Source organism: Hemitrygon akajei, chromosome 11 (genome assembly GCF_048418815.1).
Source record: "Hemitrygon akajei chromosome 11, sHemAka1.3, whole genome shotgun sequence".
Lineage (NCBI taxonomy): Eukaryota > Metazoa > Chordata > Chondrichthyes > Myliobatiformes > Dasyatidae > Hemitrygon > Hemitrygon akajei.
In genome coordinates, this window is record NC_133134.1 from 477,793 (window position 1) to 498,642 (window position 20,850).

Here is a 20,850-nt window from a genome sequence, read left to right on the forward strand (position 1 = left end):
TTTGTGTAACCATTGGTGGGGTTGGCGGTGTGTTTGTGTAACAGTGGGTTAAGTTGACGGTGGGTTTGTGTATCAGTTGGTGGGGTTGATGGTGGGTTTGTGGATTAGTGGGTGATGGTGACTTTTGGCTTGTGGATCAGTGGCTGGGGTTGATGATGGGTTTGTAGGTCAGTGAGTGGGGCTGAGGGTGGGTTTGGGGATCAGTGAGTGGTTTTGTAGGTTGGTCCGGTTTTAAATGGGTGAAATTGGACCCTTTTGTTTGTGTATTTTGGTAAATGGACACAAGTATCTCCTTTTGGGTGGACAGTGATTGTCTCAGGTGCCTCTACACATTCTAACCAGCTTGGATGGGGATCTCTGCTTCCTCCTCTGGATCTTTGGTATTGGGGATCTTGAGCTTTGGTATGTGGACATCCTCCCAATATCTGGCAGTGCATAAATTCTGAGTGATGGTGTAGACATGGTTTCTGCTTGCTCTAGGTAGCACTGTATTGGTGGAAGAAATACTCCTGGACAATTGGTTTCTCAGCTGCCTCTTTGCAGGTTCTGATTCTCCAGCAACTCTCGTTCTCCCTGCCTTGAGTGGGATAGTGAGCAGGGCTCTCGGGCAGGCAGCTGGTATCCACTGCTACTGGGATCAGTCTGGCATGTTGAACATAGCAGATTATCTCCTCTTCACTACTGCCCCCACCCCACTCTGTGCTGGATAGGGTCGTGGGTGGGGTCAAATTCTCTCTCTCTCTCACTCACTCTCTCCCCTCTCTCTTCTCTCCCCCTCCCTCCCTCTTTCTCTCCCTCTCTCTCCCCTCCCTCTTTTTATCCCTCTCTCTCTCACTCACTCTTTCTCTTTCACATTGATCAAGGGCCAATTGCTGACTGGGTTCTATTTCTATGTGCACACCCCCAACTCACTCTCACTTTTCTTCCCCTTTCTCTCTCGCTTTCTTCCTCCCTCTTCCCCCATTCCTTCTCTCTCTTTCTCTCTCCTCTCTCACCATCTCTCTCTCTCTCTCTTTCTCTCTGGCCGGGTGGTCTCCGTGTGCTGCGTGGTCTAGCCCCTCCCGGCTCTCTGCAGTTTGAAGCCGCCTCATTTGCTGGCAACAGCCTTTCATATACTGGGCGACTTATTCCCCCCCCTCCCAATTCCTTTAAAGCTGTCAAACGCCGCGGACTGCTATTGCAGTCTCCGCCGCCCGCCCGCCTATTGGAGGAATTGCGATCGCTTTAGTGCCTCCGCCGAGCCCGCTATCCGGGATCGGTGGCAACGGGCTCCAGCAACAGTCGGTGAGTGTCTCCGACCCTGCACGGTGTCCATTCGGCCTCCCCTTCCCTTGTGCTAACTCGCACCGCGCCCCGCTCACTCCATGTTCCCGACGCCGGGCTGTTTCCAGCATCTGTTCTTTGTTTTAATCATAATCGCTTCTGTTCTCACCCGTTCTCCGAGCGTATCGGATACCTCCACCACCCCTCTTTTCCTCTGTCCTCACTCTCCGTACAGGTGCCCGTCCTCAAGGTGTGTCCCCGGAGCGGTACCCGGTGAGACTGGGTCAGCGGGGTCACCTGGGGTCGGTGTCAGTGACCTTCAGTGAAGGAGTCCCGGGATACGAGACCCTCAGTACTGGGATCCCAGTATACGTTACACACAGAACAGAGATCTTGCGAAACATGAACCCCCCCACTCCCCAGAGCATCAGTGCCGGAATCCCGGGATACCTGCCCCTCAGTGTGGGGGTCCCGGGATACGCGACGCTTAGTGCGCGGTACGCGGGATAGGAGACTCGCATTGCGGGGGTCCCGGGATACCTGAACTGCAGTAAACCCAGTACTAGGGTGGTGTTTATTTCTCTTGGCTCACTGTTTTGTTTGAGTGACCCTCTTTTTTGATTTAGTTTCTTACACGTTGTTCTTGTGATATACTCAGTAAATTCCAGAGCGGCCTCGCACCCCGTCCCGCGCCGGGAACTTGCAGAGGATGTTCCAGGACAACCACTCCCCCCACCCGCGCAAAGACTCGGTATTTCGGCTACATTCTGTCCACTGCCCTCCCCCCATCACACCCATCCCTCGCAAATAAATCGTGTTTTTTCATTTTTGAAATAATGACTACTGCAAGTTACTGGGGTAACGATGAACAAAGCTTCACTGAAACTTTAGAGGAAAATGCAAATTTACAATTCTTCCTGTAGCTGACCGCCACAGTGCACGCATTCACACAGTACACCTATCCACATGGTACACCTGTCCACACAATACTCCTGTCCCCACAGTAAATCTGCCCCCACAGTAAACGTGTCTCCACAGTGCCTGGTCCTCACAATATATTTCTCCATAGTGTACAACTGATCACACAGTACACCTGTCCCCATAGTACACTTGCCCCACAGTAAACCTGTCTCCACAGTAACCCTGTCTCCACAGTACTCATAGAACATAGAAACATAGAAAACCTACAGCCCACAAAATTGTGCCAAACATGTCCCTACCTTAGAACTACCTAAGCTTACCTATAGCCCTCTAATTTTCTAAGCTCCATGTACCAGGAACCTCTTAAAAGACCCTATTGTATCTGCCCCCACCACTGTAACCGACAGCCCATTCCATGCGCTCACCACTTTCTGCATAAAAAACTTACCCCTGCCATCTCCTCTGTACCTGCTTCCAAGCACCTTAAAACTGTGCTCTTGCCTGCTAGCCATTTCAGCCCTGGGAAAAAGCCTCTGACTATCCACACAATCAATGCCTCTCATTATCTTGTACACATCTATCAAGTCACCTCTCATTTTCCGCCTCTCCAAGGAGAAAAGGCTGAGTTCACTCAATCTATTCTCATAAGGCATCCTTGTAAATCTTCTGTGCACCCTTTCTATGGTTTCCACATCCTTCCTGTAGTGAGGTGACCAGAACTGAGCACAGTACTCCAAGTGGGGTCTAACCAGGGTCCTATATAGCTGCAACATTACCTCTTGGCTCTTGAACTCAATCCCACGATTGATGAAGGCCAAAGCACCGTATGTCTTCTTAACCACAGAGACACCCTGCGTAGCAGCTTTGAGTGTCCTATGGATTCGGACCCCAAGATCCCTCTGATCCTCCACACTGCCAAGAGTCTTGCCATTAATGCTATATTCTGCCATCATATTTCACCTACCAAAATGAACCACTTCACAATTATCTGGGTTGAACTCCATCTGCCACTTCTTAGCCCAGTTCTGCATCCTATCAATGTCCCATAGTAACCTTTGACAGCCCTCCACACTATCCACAACACCCCCAACCTTTGTACTCCTGCCCCCACAGTACATTTGTCCATCATGGTACATCCATTCTCCACAGTATACCTGTCCCCAAAGAACCCTTTCCACACCATAGACACCCCCACTGTACACCTGCCCGCACAATACATCTGTCCCCACAGTAACCTTCACAGACAGTAGACCTTTTCCACACAGTAGACGCTTCCACAGTACACCTGACCTCACAGTGCCAATCCTCACTATATACCTTTCTATTAGCGTACAGCTGATCCCATAGTACAGCTATCCCCATAGTGCACCTGTCCACATGGTACACCTTACCCCACAGTACACCTTCCCCCACAATATACCTGCCCCCACAGTACACCTGACCCTTCAGTACACTGGCTCCCCTACAGTGCACCTAACAACACAGTACACTTGCTACCATAGTGCACTTGTCCACATGAAACACCTCACCCCACCCAGTACACCCTACCCCACTCGGTGCAGCTGTCCCCCATAGTGCAGCTGTTCCCACAGTGCTTACATATGATAGACCTTTCCACCTGACCCCACATTACACCTGCCTATCACAGTACACCTGTCCACCAGAGTAGATCTGTCATCCTCAGTACACCTGTTCCCATAGAACACTTTACAACACAATGCACCTTATGTCACTTTACACCTTTCCATACAGTAGATGCCCACACAGTTCCCCTGCCCCCACTGTACATCTGTGCCCTAGAGTGCACCTGACCCTATGGTACACCTTACAATATTGTACCTTTCCACATAGTAAATGCCCACACAGTAAACCTGCTCCCATAGTGCATTTGTCCTCACAATAGACTATTCTACACAGTATACCTGACCTCACAGTGTACCTTACAACACAGTACACTGTCCCCACAGTGCACCTAGTCCTGGCCTCAGCACAGTGCACTGCTCCCTCCCACAGCCCATGTAGATTAATTGTCTCTCAATATCCATCTTGCAGAGAATCACAAAGTGTGATGATCCTGAGAGAGAAAATTCCTTCTCATCTCTGTATGAAATGGATGACCCATTAATTTGATGTTTCCAACTTCAATTCCCCTCAAATCATCTTTCATTCTTCTAAGCTCGAATATGAATAGTTTCAACTTGCTCAGCTTTTGTTGTCCACCGCCCAAGAGCCAACCTAACCTCTGATGCAAGTACATTTTTCATTAACCAACAGGCATGAGATGTTTCAGGTTTGGTTGCACCAGCACACAGTAAATTCACATCAAAACCTTCCTACTTGCAGTAAAGGCTATCATACTATTATCCACTCAAACTATTTACCTGCATGTCAATGTTTTATGCTTCAGGTTCTAGGGGCCCAAATTCTTTACACCACATCTTCTGGTCTCACACAGTTTAAATAATACATGACTCTCTAACTCTATTCAGAGTGACACAGGTACCCCATCTGTCACTGTCAATCATTTAACCTATCCTTGCCTGCAAAATTGTACAGTAACATGCTGTGCCCTCACAGCTTGCTAGATGCAACTTGATGGGTAAACTGGCCTAATTCTGATCCAGTATCTTATGGTCTTATGTCTTGTCTTTGTAGTATTAGCAATTGACCACATTCTTCACTTCCTTTGTTAGACTCTTCACTTTCATTGACTCTCTATGTACTGTTAGTTCACCACTTCCCAATTCATACCAACACATCTCCCTCATTTCCACTTGCCCTTTCCTTTAGCAACAAATTTATCTGTAGCACCTCTCTAAATGCCTTCTGGAAATCCCAAGACACTCCATGCACTGAAACCCCTTTATCCACCCCATGTCAGCCCTGCTCCTGCTGACACCTCCCAGCCTGCACAAGCAGTCTCCACCCAGCCAATAGGATTCACCTGCTGCTTGTTCAGGACTCATCACCTATAGCCTATTTAACCCCAGTCCTCATCCACAGTTCTTCTTCACTCAAAGAACCAGCCAGCCTCAACAGGTTGTTCCTAGCCATCACTCTTCCTGTCTAAAGTTTACCTTGTTGTCTGGTGTGTTCAATATCTGTTTCTCTTGTTTTGTAGCCCCTTGTGGCTTGCTATTTTGCGGTCTATTATTAATGTTACCATTCACTCCTGAATCTTCTCTGCTGCTATGCTTTTGGGTCAAGCATCCTCTACATTTCCTGACACCCCATTTGTTCCTTGAAGAACTTGAGCAAATTTGTCAATTTATTCCGAGGACAAAGCCAATTGAACATTAAATTCTAGCCTGGCCAATGATACCTACAGCCCAAAAAAAAAAATACAAAGAGAAGACGTTGTCACACATCCATTCCCACATGCTGTAATTTCAACACTTTCTAATTATTTACACTTCACTCCATTGGCCATGATCTCAAATGTAATCTCATTCATTAGATCACTGATTTGTGCTCCTCCTTACAATCCTGCCAATTTTTTCTCTACCTCTTCCTCTGTGACATTGCAGATTGCAGAGTCCCCAGTCATGTGCCAATTCAATCTAGTTTACTGCTGATCCACATGCTTATTCATGCAGACTGGTGACTGGTTATGGCTGATTTTTCTCTCTTACAACCACAGGGACTAGAACAAATCTAAGCTATTCATCCAATGGTATTGACTCAGTAAAGGGTGGCAGTACTTTCTGCTGAGTCTGGTGCTTGACACACTGTGATTTTGCTAATGGTATTGACTCAGTAAAGGGTGGCAGTACTTTCTGCTGAGTCTGGTGCTTGACACACTATGATTTTGCCAACGGTATTGAATCAGTAAAGGGTGACAGTACTTTCTGCTGTGCCTTGTACTACACACACACACACACACACACACACACACACACACACACACACACACACACACACACACACACACACACACACACACACACACACACACACACACACACACACAGTGATTTTGCCAATGTTATTAGACAAGACCTTAAATAATCTAACCTCCCTTCCTCTCAAGAATTGTGTTTAATTTCTGCTGGTTTGGACACACACTTATGTCTGTTTAACTTCAAGTCATACACATCTGGAAAAACGTCATTGTTTTAAAAACAATTTTCTAAATGTACAGCTAGGGGTTCAGTGCCACAGAGGCAAGGAAGCAATCTCTTTATTAGTGATAAGGTCAAGTGAGCTTCAGTATGTTAGAAGATGGGAGGCACAGTACCTGTCCCTGCAGGGTGTGACTACTGCTGAGGGAGGGAGGCAACATAAGCTAGAGCTGGGATCAGCACCAAATTGGTTGTGTGACCTACTATAACCATCCCACTACGAACCCTCCATTACAGCCACCACACTGCAACCAGCACACTACAACAATCCCACAACAGCCATCTCTCCATAAGCATCTCACTACAATCACCCCACAACAACCAAGCCATACCAACCATCCCCACTACAACTATTACACTATAACCATCCCACCAAAACCATCCCACTACAATCATCCCCAGTACAACCATCCACACTACAACCATCCCATTACAATGATCACACTAGAACCACCACACTACAAACATCACACTACAACCATCCCACTAAAAGCCCTCTACAAGCATCCCACTACATCCATCACAATACATCCATCCCAGTACAACCACCACACAACAGCCATCACACTACAGCACCACACAACAACCATCACACTACAACCACCACACTACAGCCATCTCACAACTATTACACTATAAACACCAAACTACAATCACACTTTAACCATCGCACACCCATTCTGCTACACCATTACACTACACCCATCCTACTATCATCATGCCATTACAACCATCCCCATTACAATGATCCTACAACCACAGTACAATGATCCCACTACAACCACCATATTATAACCATCCCACTAGATATGACCCATGCCAATCAACCCACTACAGCCAGCACACTACAACCATCCTACTACAACAAACCCAATACAACCAACCCCACTAAATAACCACACTACAACTATCCCCAATACAAACACCACACTACAGCCATCCTGCTACAACCATCCCTCTAGAACCACCACATGACAACCATTCCATCACAACCTACACACTATAACCATGCCACTACAGTCATATCATTACAACTGTCACATCACAACCATACCACCACAACCACAACACTTCAGCCATCACTCTAAAACCATCCCACTACAACCATTCCCACTACAATGATCACAATATGACCACAATACTACAACCATCCCACAAATATTCCATTATAACCAACAAACTACAATCACCACACTACTACCATCCTACAACAATCACACTATAATCATCCCATTAGAATCACACAACCATTTCACTACAATGATCACAATACGACCATCACACTACAACTGCCAAACTACAACAGCCACACTACAACCATTCCACTACTACCATGCTATTACAACAATCCCAGTACAACCACCAGACTGCAACCATCTCACTATAACCAAACGACGTGGAAAATCTAGTTAAGCAGAAAAGAAAAGAAAAACTTACGGAAATTTCACAGAACTAGGTACTGATAGAGTTCTAGAAAATTATAAGGTTTCTAGGAAGGAGCTTAAGAATGAAATTAGGAGAGCTAGAAGGGGCCATGAGAAGGCCTTGGCGAGCAGGATTAAGGAAAACCCCAAGGCATTCTACAAGTATGTGAAGAACAAGATGATGAGCCATGTGAGAATTGGACCAATCAGGAGTGAAAGTGGAACATGTGCATGGAGTTCGAGGAGGTAGCGGAGGTACTTAATGAATACTTTGCTTCAGTAATCAGAAGGAAAACGAACCTTGGCAGTTGTGGGGATGACCTACAGTGGACTGAAATGCTTGAGAATATAGACATTAAGAAAGAGGATGTGCTAGAGCTTTTGAAAAGCATTAAGTTAGATAAGTCACTGAGCCCAGATGAGATATACCCCAAGCTACTGTGGGAAGTGAGGGAGAAGATTGCTGAGCCTCTAGCAATGTTCTTTGTATCATCAATAGGGACGGGAGAGGTACCAGAGGATTGGAGGGTTGTAAATGTTGTCCAAGAAAGGGAGTAGAGATAACTCAGAAGATTATAAACCAGTGAGTCTTAATTCAGTGGTAGGCAAGTTGTTGGAGAAGATCCTGAGAGGCAGGATTTATGAGCATTTGAGAAACATAATCTGATTAGGGTTAGACCCCACTTTGTTAACTGTGTAAGTCTGGCCACCTCACTACAGGAAGGAGGTGGATGCTATAGAAAGAGTGCAGAGGATATTTACAACAATGTTGCTTGGATTGGAGGGTGTACCTTATGAGAGTAGGTTGAGTGAACTTGGTCTTTACTCCTTGAAGCAATGGAGGATGAGAGGTGATCTGATAGAAGTGTGTACGATGATGAAAGGCATTGATCGTATGGATAGCCAGAGGCTTTTTCCCAGGGTTAAAATGGCTAACACGAGGGAGCATAGTTTTAAGGTACTTGGAAGTAAGTAGAGATGAGATATCAGGGGTAAGTTTTTCACACAGAGTGAGGTGGGTGCATGGAATTCACTGCCAGTGACTGTGGTGGAGGTGAATACAATAGGGTCTTTTAAGAGTTTAGAAAAATAATGGGCTATGCAGTAGGGAGATTCTAGGGAGTCTCTAGAGTAGGTTACATGGTCGGCACAACATTGTGGGCTGAAGGGTCTGTAATGTGCTGTGAATTTCTATGTTCTATGTAACTACCAATCTACAAGCAACCCACTACAATGATCTCAATAGAGCCATTACACTACAGCCATTCCCACTACAACCAATAAGCTAGAACCATCCCATAACAACCATTACACTACACCGTTCCTACTAGAACAATCCTACCAGCACCATCCCACTACAACAGCATTGCATCTATCACACAACAATCCCACTACAGCCCCAACACTACAACCATCCCACTACAAACATCCCAATACAACCATCACACTACAACCAGCTCACTACAACCACTACACTACAACCAACCCACTACAACCACCCCACTACAATGATCACAATACTACCAAACTACACCAACCCACTACAACTGTTTCACTATAACCCACCAAACTACAACCATCCCACCACAACCATTGCATGACAATCATCTCACTACAATCACCACTCTAGACTAATCCCACTATAACCACCACACTACAACCATCAGAATACAACCATCACATTACAACTATCACACTACACCCATCACACTGCAGCCACCCCACGATAACCATCTGACTACAAACATCACACTACAACCATTCCACTAGAACCATCTCCAGTACAACTATCCTACTACAACCACCACATTGCACCTATTATGCTACAATAATACAACTACAGTGACCATATTATATCCATCCTACTACAACCATCACACTATAATCAACCAACTGCAGCACCTCACTACAACTATCTCATTGTAACCATCCAAATACAACAAACCCAGGACAACCAACCCCACCAAACCATCACACTACGGACATCCCACTGTAACCATTCCACAACAGCCACCACTAGACTGCCATCCTACCTCAACCATCCCCAATACAAGTATCCCACTACAACCACCCTACTACAGTGGCCACCCTATAACTATGCCACTACAACTATCATGTTAGAACCACCAAACTACAACCATCACACTACAACACAATTTCACTACAACACCATAATCTCCACACTGTACCTGCCAAACTCTAACCATCGCTCAACCATTGCACAAACATCCCACTACAACCATCCCAACACAACAATCCCACTGCAACTGCCACTGTTGAATGACTAGCTGCATCCACTACACTACAACCACACCACTATAACAACCACACTACAAGCACCACACTGCAACCATCCCACTAAAACCATTGCACTACAACCACTAGACTACAGCCACTACACTACAGCCATCCCACTACAACTACTAAACTACAACCATCCTATTAGAATGAGCACACAACCATTCCGATACAAGCACCATACTACTAACACCACACTACAACCATCCCACTACAATCAGCCCACTAAAACTACAACCATCTGAACACAATTAACCATAGAACCACAGAACCATAGAACACTACAGCACAGTACAGGCCCTTCAGCCCTCCATGTAGTGCCAACCCATATAATCCTTTAAAAAAAGTACTAAACCCACACTACCCCATAACCCTCCATTTTTCTTTCATCCATGTGCCTGTCCAAGAGGGTCTTAAATACCCCTAATGTTTTAGCCTCCACCACAATCCCTGGCAAGTCATTCCAGGCACTCACCACCCTCTGTGTAAAAACCTTACCCCTGATGTCTCCCCTAAACTTCCCTCCCTTAATTTTGGACATATGCCCTCTGGTGTTTGCTATTGGTGCCCCGGGAAACAGGTACTGACTATCCACCCTATCTATGCCTCTCATAATCTTGTAGACCTCTATCAAGTCCCCTCTTATTCTTCTACGCTCCAAAGAGAAAAGTCCCAGCTCTGCTAACCTTGCTTCATATGACTTGTTCTCCAAACCAGGCAACATCCTGGTAAATCTCCTCTGCACCCTCTCCATAGCTTCCACATCTTTCCTATAAAGAGGTGACCAGAATTGAACACAATACTCTAAGTGCGGTCTCACCAGAGATTTGTAGAGTTGCAACATGACCTCTCTACTCTTGAACTCAATCCCCCTATTAATGAAGCCTAGCATCCCATAGGCCTTCTTAGCCACCCTATCAACCTGTGCAGTGACCTTGAGGGATGTATGGATTTGAACCCCAAGGTCCCTTTTTTCATCCACACTCTTAAGTAACTGACCTTAAACCTGTACTCAGTCTTCTGGTTTGTCCTTCCAAAATGCATCACCTCACACTTGTCCAGATTGAACTCCATCTGCAATTTTTCTGCCCAACTCCGCAGCCTGTCTATATCCTCTTGTAACCTTCAACCACCTACAGCTCCATCCACAACTTCTCCAATCTTCCTGTCATCTGCAAACTTACTCACCCATCCTTCCGCCTCTACATCCAGGTCATTTATAAAAATCACAAATAGCAGGGGTCCCAGGACAGATCCCTGTGGCACTCCACTAGTCACCGACCTCCAGGCAGAATACTTTCCTTCCACAACTACCCTTTGCTTTCTTCCTTTAAGCCAATTTTTTATCCAAACAGCCAAGGTTCCACTTATTCCATGCCTCATGACTTTCTGGATAAGTCTCTCATGAGGGACCTTGTCAAATGCTTTGCTAAGGTCCATGTAGACCACATCCACTTCCCTACCCTCATCAATTTCTTTTGTTACCTCTTCAAAAAACTCAATCAGGCTCATGAGGCACGATCTTCCCTTCACAAAGCCATGTTGACTATCCATGAGTAGACTGTACTTCTCCAAATGCTTATAGATCCTATCCTTAAGAATCCTTTCCAGTAGTTTGCATACCACCGACGTAAGACTCACCAGTCTATAGTTCCCAGGTTTCTCCCTATTACCTTCTTTAAACAAGGGAACTACATTTGCCATTCTCCAGTCCTCCGGCACTTCCCCTGCAGCCAAAGAGGATTCAAAGATCATAGCTAATGCTCCTGCGATCTCTTCTCTCAATTTCCACAACAACCTGGGGTGTATCATATCTGGCCCCGGGGATTTATCAATCTTAATGTTTTTAAGAAGATTCATCACTACTTCTTTAATCTCCACATTGTCCAGCACTCCAGCCCGCTCTACTTCGACCTCATCCTGATCAAGATCCTTTTCACTTGTGAATACTGAAGCAAAGTATTCATTTAGGACCTCCCCAAACTCCTCCGCTTCCAGGCACATGATGCCTTCTTTATCCTTTAGCGGTCTCACCTTCGTTCTTGTCATCCTCCTATTCTTCACATACACATAGAACGCCTTGGGGTTCTCCTTAATCCTACATGCCAAGGCCTTCTCATGCCCCCTTCGAGCTCTCCTAAGTCCTTTCTTTAGCTCCTTCCTGGCTACCCTATATTTCTCATGAGCCCCTCCTACTTCCTGCTTCTTATATCTAACATATGCTTCCTTTTTCCTCGTGACGAGTTGCCTCACATGTTTCGTCAGCCACGGTTCCCTTTTCCTACCATTTTTTTCCTTGCCTCAGTGGGACAAACCTATCCTGAACCCAGCTCAAGTGGTCCCTAAACTTCTCCCACATTACTTCTGTGCTTTCCCCTTTGAACATCTGTTTCCAATTTACTCTCGCTAGTTCCTGCCTCATCCCTTCAAATTTAGCCCTTCCCCAGTTAAGCACTTTACCATTTTGTCTGATTTTATCCCTTTCCATAGCTATGCTGAAGCTAAGGGAGTTGTGGTCACTCTCAGCAAAATGCTCTCCCACCAAGAGGTCTGTCACCTGACCAGGTTCATTTCCTAGAACTAGATCCAGTATAGCCTCTCCTCTTGTTGGCCGGTCCACATACTGTGTCAGGAATCCCTCTTGAACACACCTGACAAATTCAGCCCCATCTATACCCCTTGCACTCAGGAGGTGCCAGTCAATATGAGGGAAGTTGAAATCTCCTATAACTACTACCCTGTATTTCCTGCACCATTCTAAATCTGCCTGCTTATCTGCTCCTCGGTGTCCCGAGGGCTATTTGGGGGCCTATAGACTACACCCGGCATAGTGATTGATCCCTTCCTATTTCTGACTTCCACCCAGACTGACTCCGTGGACAGTCCTTCTGCAGCGTCCTCCCTTTCTATAGTCGTGATACTATCCCTGACCAGCAATGCCACTCCCCCCCTTTTCTATCTCCCATCCTATTCCTTTTAAAACACCTGAACCCTGGGACCTGCATCATCCAATCCTGCCCTTCCTCCAACCAAGTTTCAGTAATGGCCACAACATCGTAGTTCCACGTACTAATCAATGCTCTAAGTTCATCCTCCTTGTTCCTAATACTCCTAGCATTGAAATAGACACATTTCAACCCCTTTAACTAGCTACAATTATGTTCTGTCCCCTGCCTGTCCTTCCTCATCAACTCAGAACTCTTAGCATCATGCCCTTGTCCTTCTACCTTAATCCCTGCACTCACATTCTGATTCCCACCCCCCCGCCAAACTAGTTTAAACGTCCCCAACAGCTCTATCAAACCTGCCCGCCAGGATATTGGTCCCCCTGGGATTCAAGTGCAACCCGTCCTTTTTGTACAGGTCACACCCGCCCCAAAAGAGGTCCCAATGATCCAGAAATCTGAATACATGCCCCCTGCTCCAATCCCTCAGCCACGCATTTATCCTCCACTTCATTCTATTCCTATTCTCACTGTCACGTGGCACAGGCAGTAATCCCGAGATTACTACCTTTGAGGTCCTGCTTTTCAACTTCCTTCCTAACCCTGTAGTCTTCTTTAAGGGCCTCGTCCCTTTTCCTACCTATGTTATTGGTACCAATATGTACCACAACCTCTGGCTGTTCTCCCTCCCACTGCAGGATATCTTGGACATGATCAGAAATATCCCGGACCCTGGCACCTGGGAGGCAAACTACCATCTGAGTTTCTTTCCTGCATCCACAGAATCACCTGTCTGAACCCTTGACTATAGAGTCCCCTATCATTGCTGCCTTCCTCTTCCTTTCCCTACCCTTCTGAGCCACAAGGCCAGACTCTGTGCCAGAGGCACGGCCATTGTCACTTCCCCCAGGTAGGCTGTCCCCCCCAGCAGTACTCAAACAGGAGTACTTATTGTCAAGGAGTACAGCCACAGAGGTACTCTCTAGTACCTGACTTTTTCCCTTCCCTCTCCTGCTGTGACCCATTTCTCTGTCCCCTGTGGCCCTGGAGTGACCACCTGTCTGTAACTCCTCTCTATCACCTCCTCACTCACCCTGACCAGATAAAGGTCATCAAGCTGCAGCTCCAGTTCCCTAACACGGTCCCTTAGGAGTTGCATCTTGATGCACCGGGTGCAGATGGGGCCATCCAGGATGTCGGGAGACTGCAGGACCTCCCACATCTGACACCGACCATAGAAAACTGGCCTCACACACATACTACCTCCTTTAGCAATTAACAACTGCCTCACCTCATCCCGTTACCGCCGAAGCCCGTGGAGCCAAAGCCCTTTCACTCCGCTGCCTCTCACTCCACTGCCCGCTGGATATGGCTGCTTTCTTTTTAAACTGTTCGCGCTCAACTGGCTGACGTCATGCGCCTGTGCAGTCTGGCCTCTCTCTTCCCCCAAGAACTCAAAATGTCTTCTCGCTGGAAATCCTTAGGTGCTTTCCCACTGCCTTCTTGTTCCGAATCAAAAACTTCTGCTGATTCCTTGCCCTTTTTAAACTGTTTGCGCTCAACTGGCTGATGTCACGCGCCTGCGCAGTCTGGCCTCTCTCTTTCCCCGAGAACTCAAAATGTCTTCCCGCTGGAAATCCTTAGGTGTTCCAAATCAAAATTCTACTGCAACCACCACTATACAATCACCACACTACAACCACCCTACTATAAACACCACACTACAACCACCCTACTATAAACACCACACAACAACCATCCCACTTCAATGACCACTCTGCAACCATCCCATTACAATCATCCTACAATAGTCATCCCCAATACAGCCATCCCACTTCAACCACGACACTATAATGATCCCAATACAACAATCCTATAACAACCAGCACATTACAACTACTACAGTACAACCATCACACTGCAACCACCACATTACAATGATCCTACTACAATCATTCCACTACAACTATCCCACAACTACCACACTATGAACATCCCACTACAACCATTGCACAACAGTCATTTCCACTACAACCATCCCACTACAATCACACTGCAACCGTCCCATGATGCCTACTACACTACAATCATTAAACTATAACCATTCCAGTATAGCTATCCCACTATAACCACCACACTACAACTACCACATTACAACCCTCCTACTATAATCATCCCCACTCTACAACCATCCCAATATAAAAGTCCCACTACAACCAGCACATTACAACCATCATGCAACAATCAATCCTCTAGAAAAATCTCACTACAACCATACCACTATAATTAGAAAAATAAAGGGCTATGCATAACCCCAGGTAATTTCTAAAATAAGTACATGTTTGGCAAGCATCATGGGCCAAAGGGCCTGTTTTGTGCTATAGGTTTGCTACGTTTCTATAACCAGTCCGCTCCAACCATCCTACTACAACCACCTCACTACAACAATCTCACTACAACCCTCACACAACAAATCATCCTTCCACAACCATCCCACTACAACCACCCTCACTTCAACCATTCTACTACAACCACAATACAACCATCCCACTTCACCAACCACAGCTCAACCATTCTACTACAGCCATCCCACTACAACCACACCCACTTCAACCACCACACTACAATGATCCTAATACAACAGTCTCATGACAACCAACACATTACAACTATCACACTACAACCATCCATCCCAACATAACCGTCATCCTGCAACCACCACACAACAATCTCACTACAATCTCCACATTACAACTATACCACTAAAACCTGTCCACTACAACTGTCCCACTCCAACCACTCACTATAATAATCCCACTACCACCACCACACGTCAAACCATCCTTCCACAACTATCCCACTATAACCATCCCCACTTCAACCACTCCACTACAACCATCTCACAACACTCCGACTACAACCACCACTAGAACCATCCCACGACAATTATCTCTACAACAATCCCACTACAACCACCATTCTACAAACATCCCACTACAACCATCCCATGATAACCATCACATTACATCCACCACACTACAGCCATCCCACTATAAGTACCACCCTATAACCCGGGAGGGTTCGACGTCGTGGTTTGATACGTTCTGCTCGTCCCTGGCAGGTCTCTGAGTGCAGCGGGCTCCCGGACGAAGATGGCATGGTTTGGCAGGGTGATGGTCTTCGCCTGTCTACTGGAGCAGTGTCTGAGCCTGGCGATTTTCGCGCCGCAGCACAGCCAGCCCGACCCATGCTACGACGAGGCAGGGCAACCCCGGCGCTGCATCCCCGACTTTGTAAACGCCGGCTTCGGCCGGGAGGTGCAGGCTTCCAGCACGTGTGGGTCCCCGCCCAGCACCTACTGCTTCCCAACAGAGAAAGGGGGCGGCCGCAGCCGGACGTGCCGGACCTGCGACGCCTCGGACCCCAGGAGTGCGCACCCCGCCGCCTACTTGACCGATCTGAATAACGCGCACAACCTGAGCTGCTGGCGGTCGGAAAGCTTCTCACAGCCGTCGCACAACGTCACCCTCACACTGTCCTTGCACAAGAAGTTCGAGATCACGTACGTGAGTCTGCAATTCTGCTCGCCGCGCCCAGAGTCCATGAGCATCTATAAGTCGATGGACTACGGCCGGACGTGGGTTCCCTACCAGTTCTTCTCCGCGCAGTGTCGCCGGGTATACAACAAGCCCAACAGGGCGCCCGTAACCAAGCAGAACGAGCAGGAGGCCTTGTGTTCGGATGGTTACTCTGACCTGTACCCGCTGAGTGGGGGGCTGATCGCCTTTAGCACACTGGACGGCCGTCCCTCGGCCCAGGACTTCGACAACAGCCCTGTGCTGCAGGATTGGGTGACGGCCACCGACATCCGAGTGGTGTTCAGCCGGGCACACACATTGGGCGACGGCGGGCCCCGGGAGAGCTTCCAGTACGCGGTGGCCGACCTGCAAGTGGGCGGCCGCTGCCGCTGTAACGGGCACGCGTCCCGCTGTGTGAACGACAAGGACGGCTACCTGGTGTGTGACTGCAGACACAACACAGCCGGAGCCGAATGCGATCGCTGCAAACCCTTCCATTATGACCGGCCCTGGCAGAGGGCGACTGCCCGCGATGCCAACGAGTGCCTGGGTAAGTGCAAGGGGTACAGAGCGGGACGTGTTAAACATATGCTGTCACTCAAGGTTAACGCTGTTCTCAACCTTGTCCCATGACCCAGCGTCAACCCCAAACCAACACTTTCCCATCACCTGGGTCAACATCAACTTCATATCATTGTCCCATCACCTTTCTCCTAGCTCTCTCCCACCACACAGGTTCAACGTTATCCTTCCAACACTGAGTCAATGCCAATCCAGCACTGTTCTCCCATCACCACACTCCCAACTCTGTCCAATCTCCCAGGGTAAACACCGACCTAACACTAACCCATCATCCAGCTCAGTCCTGTTTTCATGCAGTGGCTAAGAATCAGACAGTGATCTACATGGCTCTTGTCAGGCAGTGGCACTCCCTGGTGCCTGTGGGATTGGGGAGGGGAGGGTTTCAGTAGGTGGGGTAATGTTCTGCCTAAGAGAGCAGCCAAAGTGGAGCTCGCACCCAGAGGTGGAGTCCAGTGCTCTGAGTGACAGCATCAGACTGATAAGCCCTTCAGGAGCAGCTCAAAAGCATCAAACATTCAACAATTATTTCAACTTTAATGTGCCTGTGAAAGTTTGAAACACCATTAGTGGCAGAAGGTAGAGCAGAAGAAGTTTATTTGGGACACGGAGGATGTGAATGGGAAATAGGGACATGTGGGTTCACTGTAGTCTATATCCTCTCCACTGGAGTCAAGAAATAGTTTATAAAGAATGAGGAATAGTTAAGCTTTGAGAAGAGAATAGATTTGAGAGTCTGAAACCAATAAGACTGTGCAAATGAAGAAGCTGCTGGAAAGATTAATCTTCATGGTCAGGAATGTGGAGTACAGAGAGAAGGAAGTGAAGCCTTGGCCATCTAGCAGAATTAGGGTACAGAAACATAGAAAATAGGTGCAGGAGTAGGCCATTCGGCCCTTCGAGCCTGCACCGCCATTCAGTATGATCATGGCTGATCATCCAACTCAGAACCCTGTACCTGCTTTCTCTCCATACCCCGATCCCTTTAGCCACAAGGGCCATATCTAACTTCCTCTTAAATATAGCCAATGAACCGGCCTCAACTGTTTCCTCAGGCAGAGAATTCCACCACTCTCTGTGTGAAGAAGTTTTTCCTCATCTCGGTCCTAAAAGGCTTCCCCTTTATCCTTAAACTGTGACCCTTCGTTCTGGACTTCCCCGACATCGGAAACAATCTTCCTGCATCTAGCCTGTCCAATCCCTTTAGAATTTTATACGTTTCAATAAGATCCCCCCTCAATCTTCTAAATTCTAGTGAGTATAAGCCTAGTCGATCCAGTCTTTCTTCATATGAAAGTCCTGCCATCCCAGGAACCAATCTGGTGAACCTTCTTTGTACTCCCTCTATGGCAAGAATGTCTTTCCTCAGATTAGGGGACCAAAACTGCACACAATACTCTAGGTGCGGTCTCACCAAGGCCTTGTACAACTGCAGTAGAACCTCCCTACTCCTGTACTCAAATCCGTTTGCTATGAATGCCAACATACCATTTGCCTTTTTCACCGCCTGCTGTACCTGCATGCCCACCTTCAATGACTGGTGTACAATGACACCCAGGTCTCATTGCATCTCCCCTTTTCCTAATTGGCCACCGTTCAGATAATAATCTGTTTTCCTGTTCTTGCAACCAAAGTGGATAACCTCACATTTATCCACATTAAATTGCATCTGCCATGAATTTGCCCGCTCACCTAACCTATCCAAGTCACCCTGCATCCTCTTAGCATCCTCCTCAAAGCTAACACCGCCGCCCAGCTTCGTGTCATCCGCAAACTTGGAGATGCTGCATTTAATTCCTTCGTCTAAATCATTAATATATATTGTAAACAACTGGGGTCCCAGCACTGAGCCTTGTGGTACCCCACTAGTCACTGCCTGCCATTCTGAAAAGGTCCCGTTTACTCCCACTCTTTGCTTCCTGTCTGCCAACCAATTCTCTATCCACATTAATACCATACCCCCAATACCGTGTGCTTTGAGTTTGCACACTAATCTCCTGTGTGGGACCTTGTCAAAAGCCTTTTGAAAATCTAAATATACCACATCCACTGGCTCTCCCCTATCCACTCTACTAGTTACATCTTCAAAAAATTCTATAAGATTCGTTGGACATGATTTTCCTTTCACAAATCCATGCTGACTTTGTCCGATGATTTCACCTCTTTCCAAATGTGCTGTTACATCTTTGATAACCGACTCTAGCATTTTCCCCACCACCGATGTCAGACTCACCGGTCTATAATTCCCCGGTTTTTCTCTCCCTCCTTTTTTAAAAAGTGGGGTTACATTAGCCACCCTCCAATCCTCAGGAACTAATCCAGAATCTAAGGAGTTTTGAAAAATTATCACTAATGCATCCACTATTTCTTGGGCTACTTCCTTAAGCACTCTTGGATGCAGACCATCTGGCCCTGGGGATTTATCTGCCTTTAATCCCTTCAATTTACCTAACACCACTTCCCTACTAACATGTATTTCCCTCAGTTCCTCCATCTCACTAGACCCTCGGTCCCCTACTATTTCCGGAAGATTATTTATGTCCTCCTTAGTGAAGACAGAACCAAAGTAGTTATTCAATTGGTCTGCTATGTCCTTGTTCCCTATGATCAATTCACCTGTTTCTAACTGTAAGGGACCTACATTTGTCTTGACCAATCTTTTTCTTTTCACATATCTATAAAAGCTTTTACAGTCAGTTTTTATGTTCCCTGCCAGCTTTCTCTCATAATCTTTTTTCCTTTTCCTAATTAAGCACTTTGTCCTCTGCTGGTCTCTGAATTTCTCCCAGTCCTCAGGTGTGCCGCTTTTTTTTTCCTAATTTATATGTTTCTTCTTTGGACTTGATACTATCCCTAATTTCCCTTGTCAGCCACGGGTGCACTGCCTTCCCTGGTTTATTCTTTTGCCAAACTGGGATGAACAATTGTTGTAGTTCATCCATGCAATCTTTAAATGCTTGCCATTGCATATCCACCGTCAACCCTTTAAGTATCATTTGCCAGTCTATCTCAGCTAATTCACGTCTCATACCTTCAAAGTTACCCTTCTTTAAGTTCAGAACCGTTGTTTCTGAATTAACTATGTCACTCTCCATCTTAATGAAGAATTCCGCCATATTATGGTCACTCTTACCCAAGGGGCCTCGCACGACAAGATTGCTAACTAACCCTTCCTCATTGCCCAATACCCAATCTAGAATGGCCTGCTCTCTATTTGGTTCCTCGACATGTTGGTTCAGAAAACCATCCCACATACATTCCAAGAAATCCTCTTCCTCAACACCCTTACCAATTTGGTTCACCCAATCTATATGTAGATTGAAGTCACCCATTATAACTACTGTTCCTTTATTGCACGCATTTCTAATTTCCTGTTTAATGCCATCCCCAACCTCACTACTACGTTAGGTGGCCTGTACACAACTCCCACCAGCGTTTTCTGCCCCTTAGTGTTATGCAGCTCTACCCATTTTGATTCCACATCCTCCAGGCTAATGTCCTTCCTTTCTATTTCGTTAATCTCCTCTCTAACCAGCAATGCTACCCCACCTCCTTTTCTTTCCTGTCTATCCCTCCTGAATATTGAATATCCCTGAATGTTGAGCTCCCATCCTTGGTCACCCTGGAGCCATGTCTCTGTGATCCCAACTAAATCATATTCATTCATAACTATCTGCATATTCAATTCATCCACCTTTTTATGAATGCTCCTCACATTGAT

The 20,850-nt window shown here is 46.7% G+C and overlaps 1 protein-coding gene across 3 annotated transcripts in view; it reads left to right on the forward strand.

Moving 5' to 3' along the window:
- The first annotated feature begins 1,169 nt into the window (after positions 1-1,169).
- LOC140735215 (netrin-3-like) overlaps positions 1,170-20,850 on the forward strand; it is a 430,472-nt gene continuing 410,791 nt past the window's right edge. For all 3 annotated transcript variants that reach the window (XM_073059997.1, XM_073059998.1, XM_073060000.1), the window contains exons 1-2: positions 1,170-1,284; positions 16,094-17,100. In XM_073059997.1, coding sequence (XP_072916098.1) covers positions 16,125-17,100 — 976 coding nt within the window. In that variant the 5' untranslated portion in view covers positions 1,170-1,284; positions 16,094-16,124. The remainder of the gene's footprint in view (positions 1,285-16,093; positions 17,101-20,850) is intronic.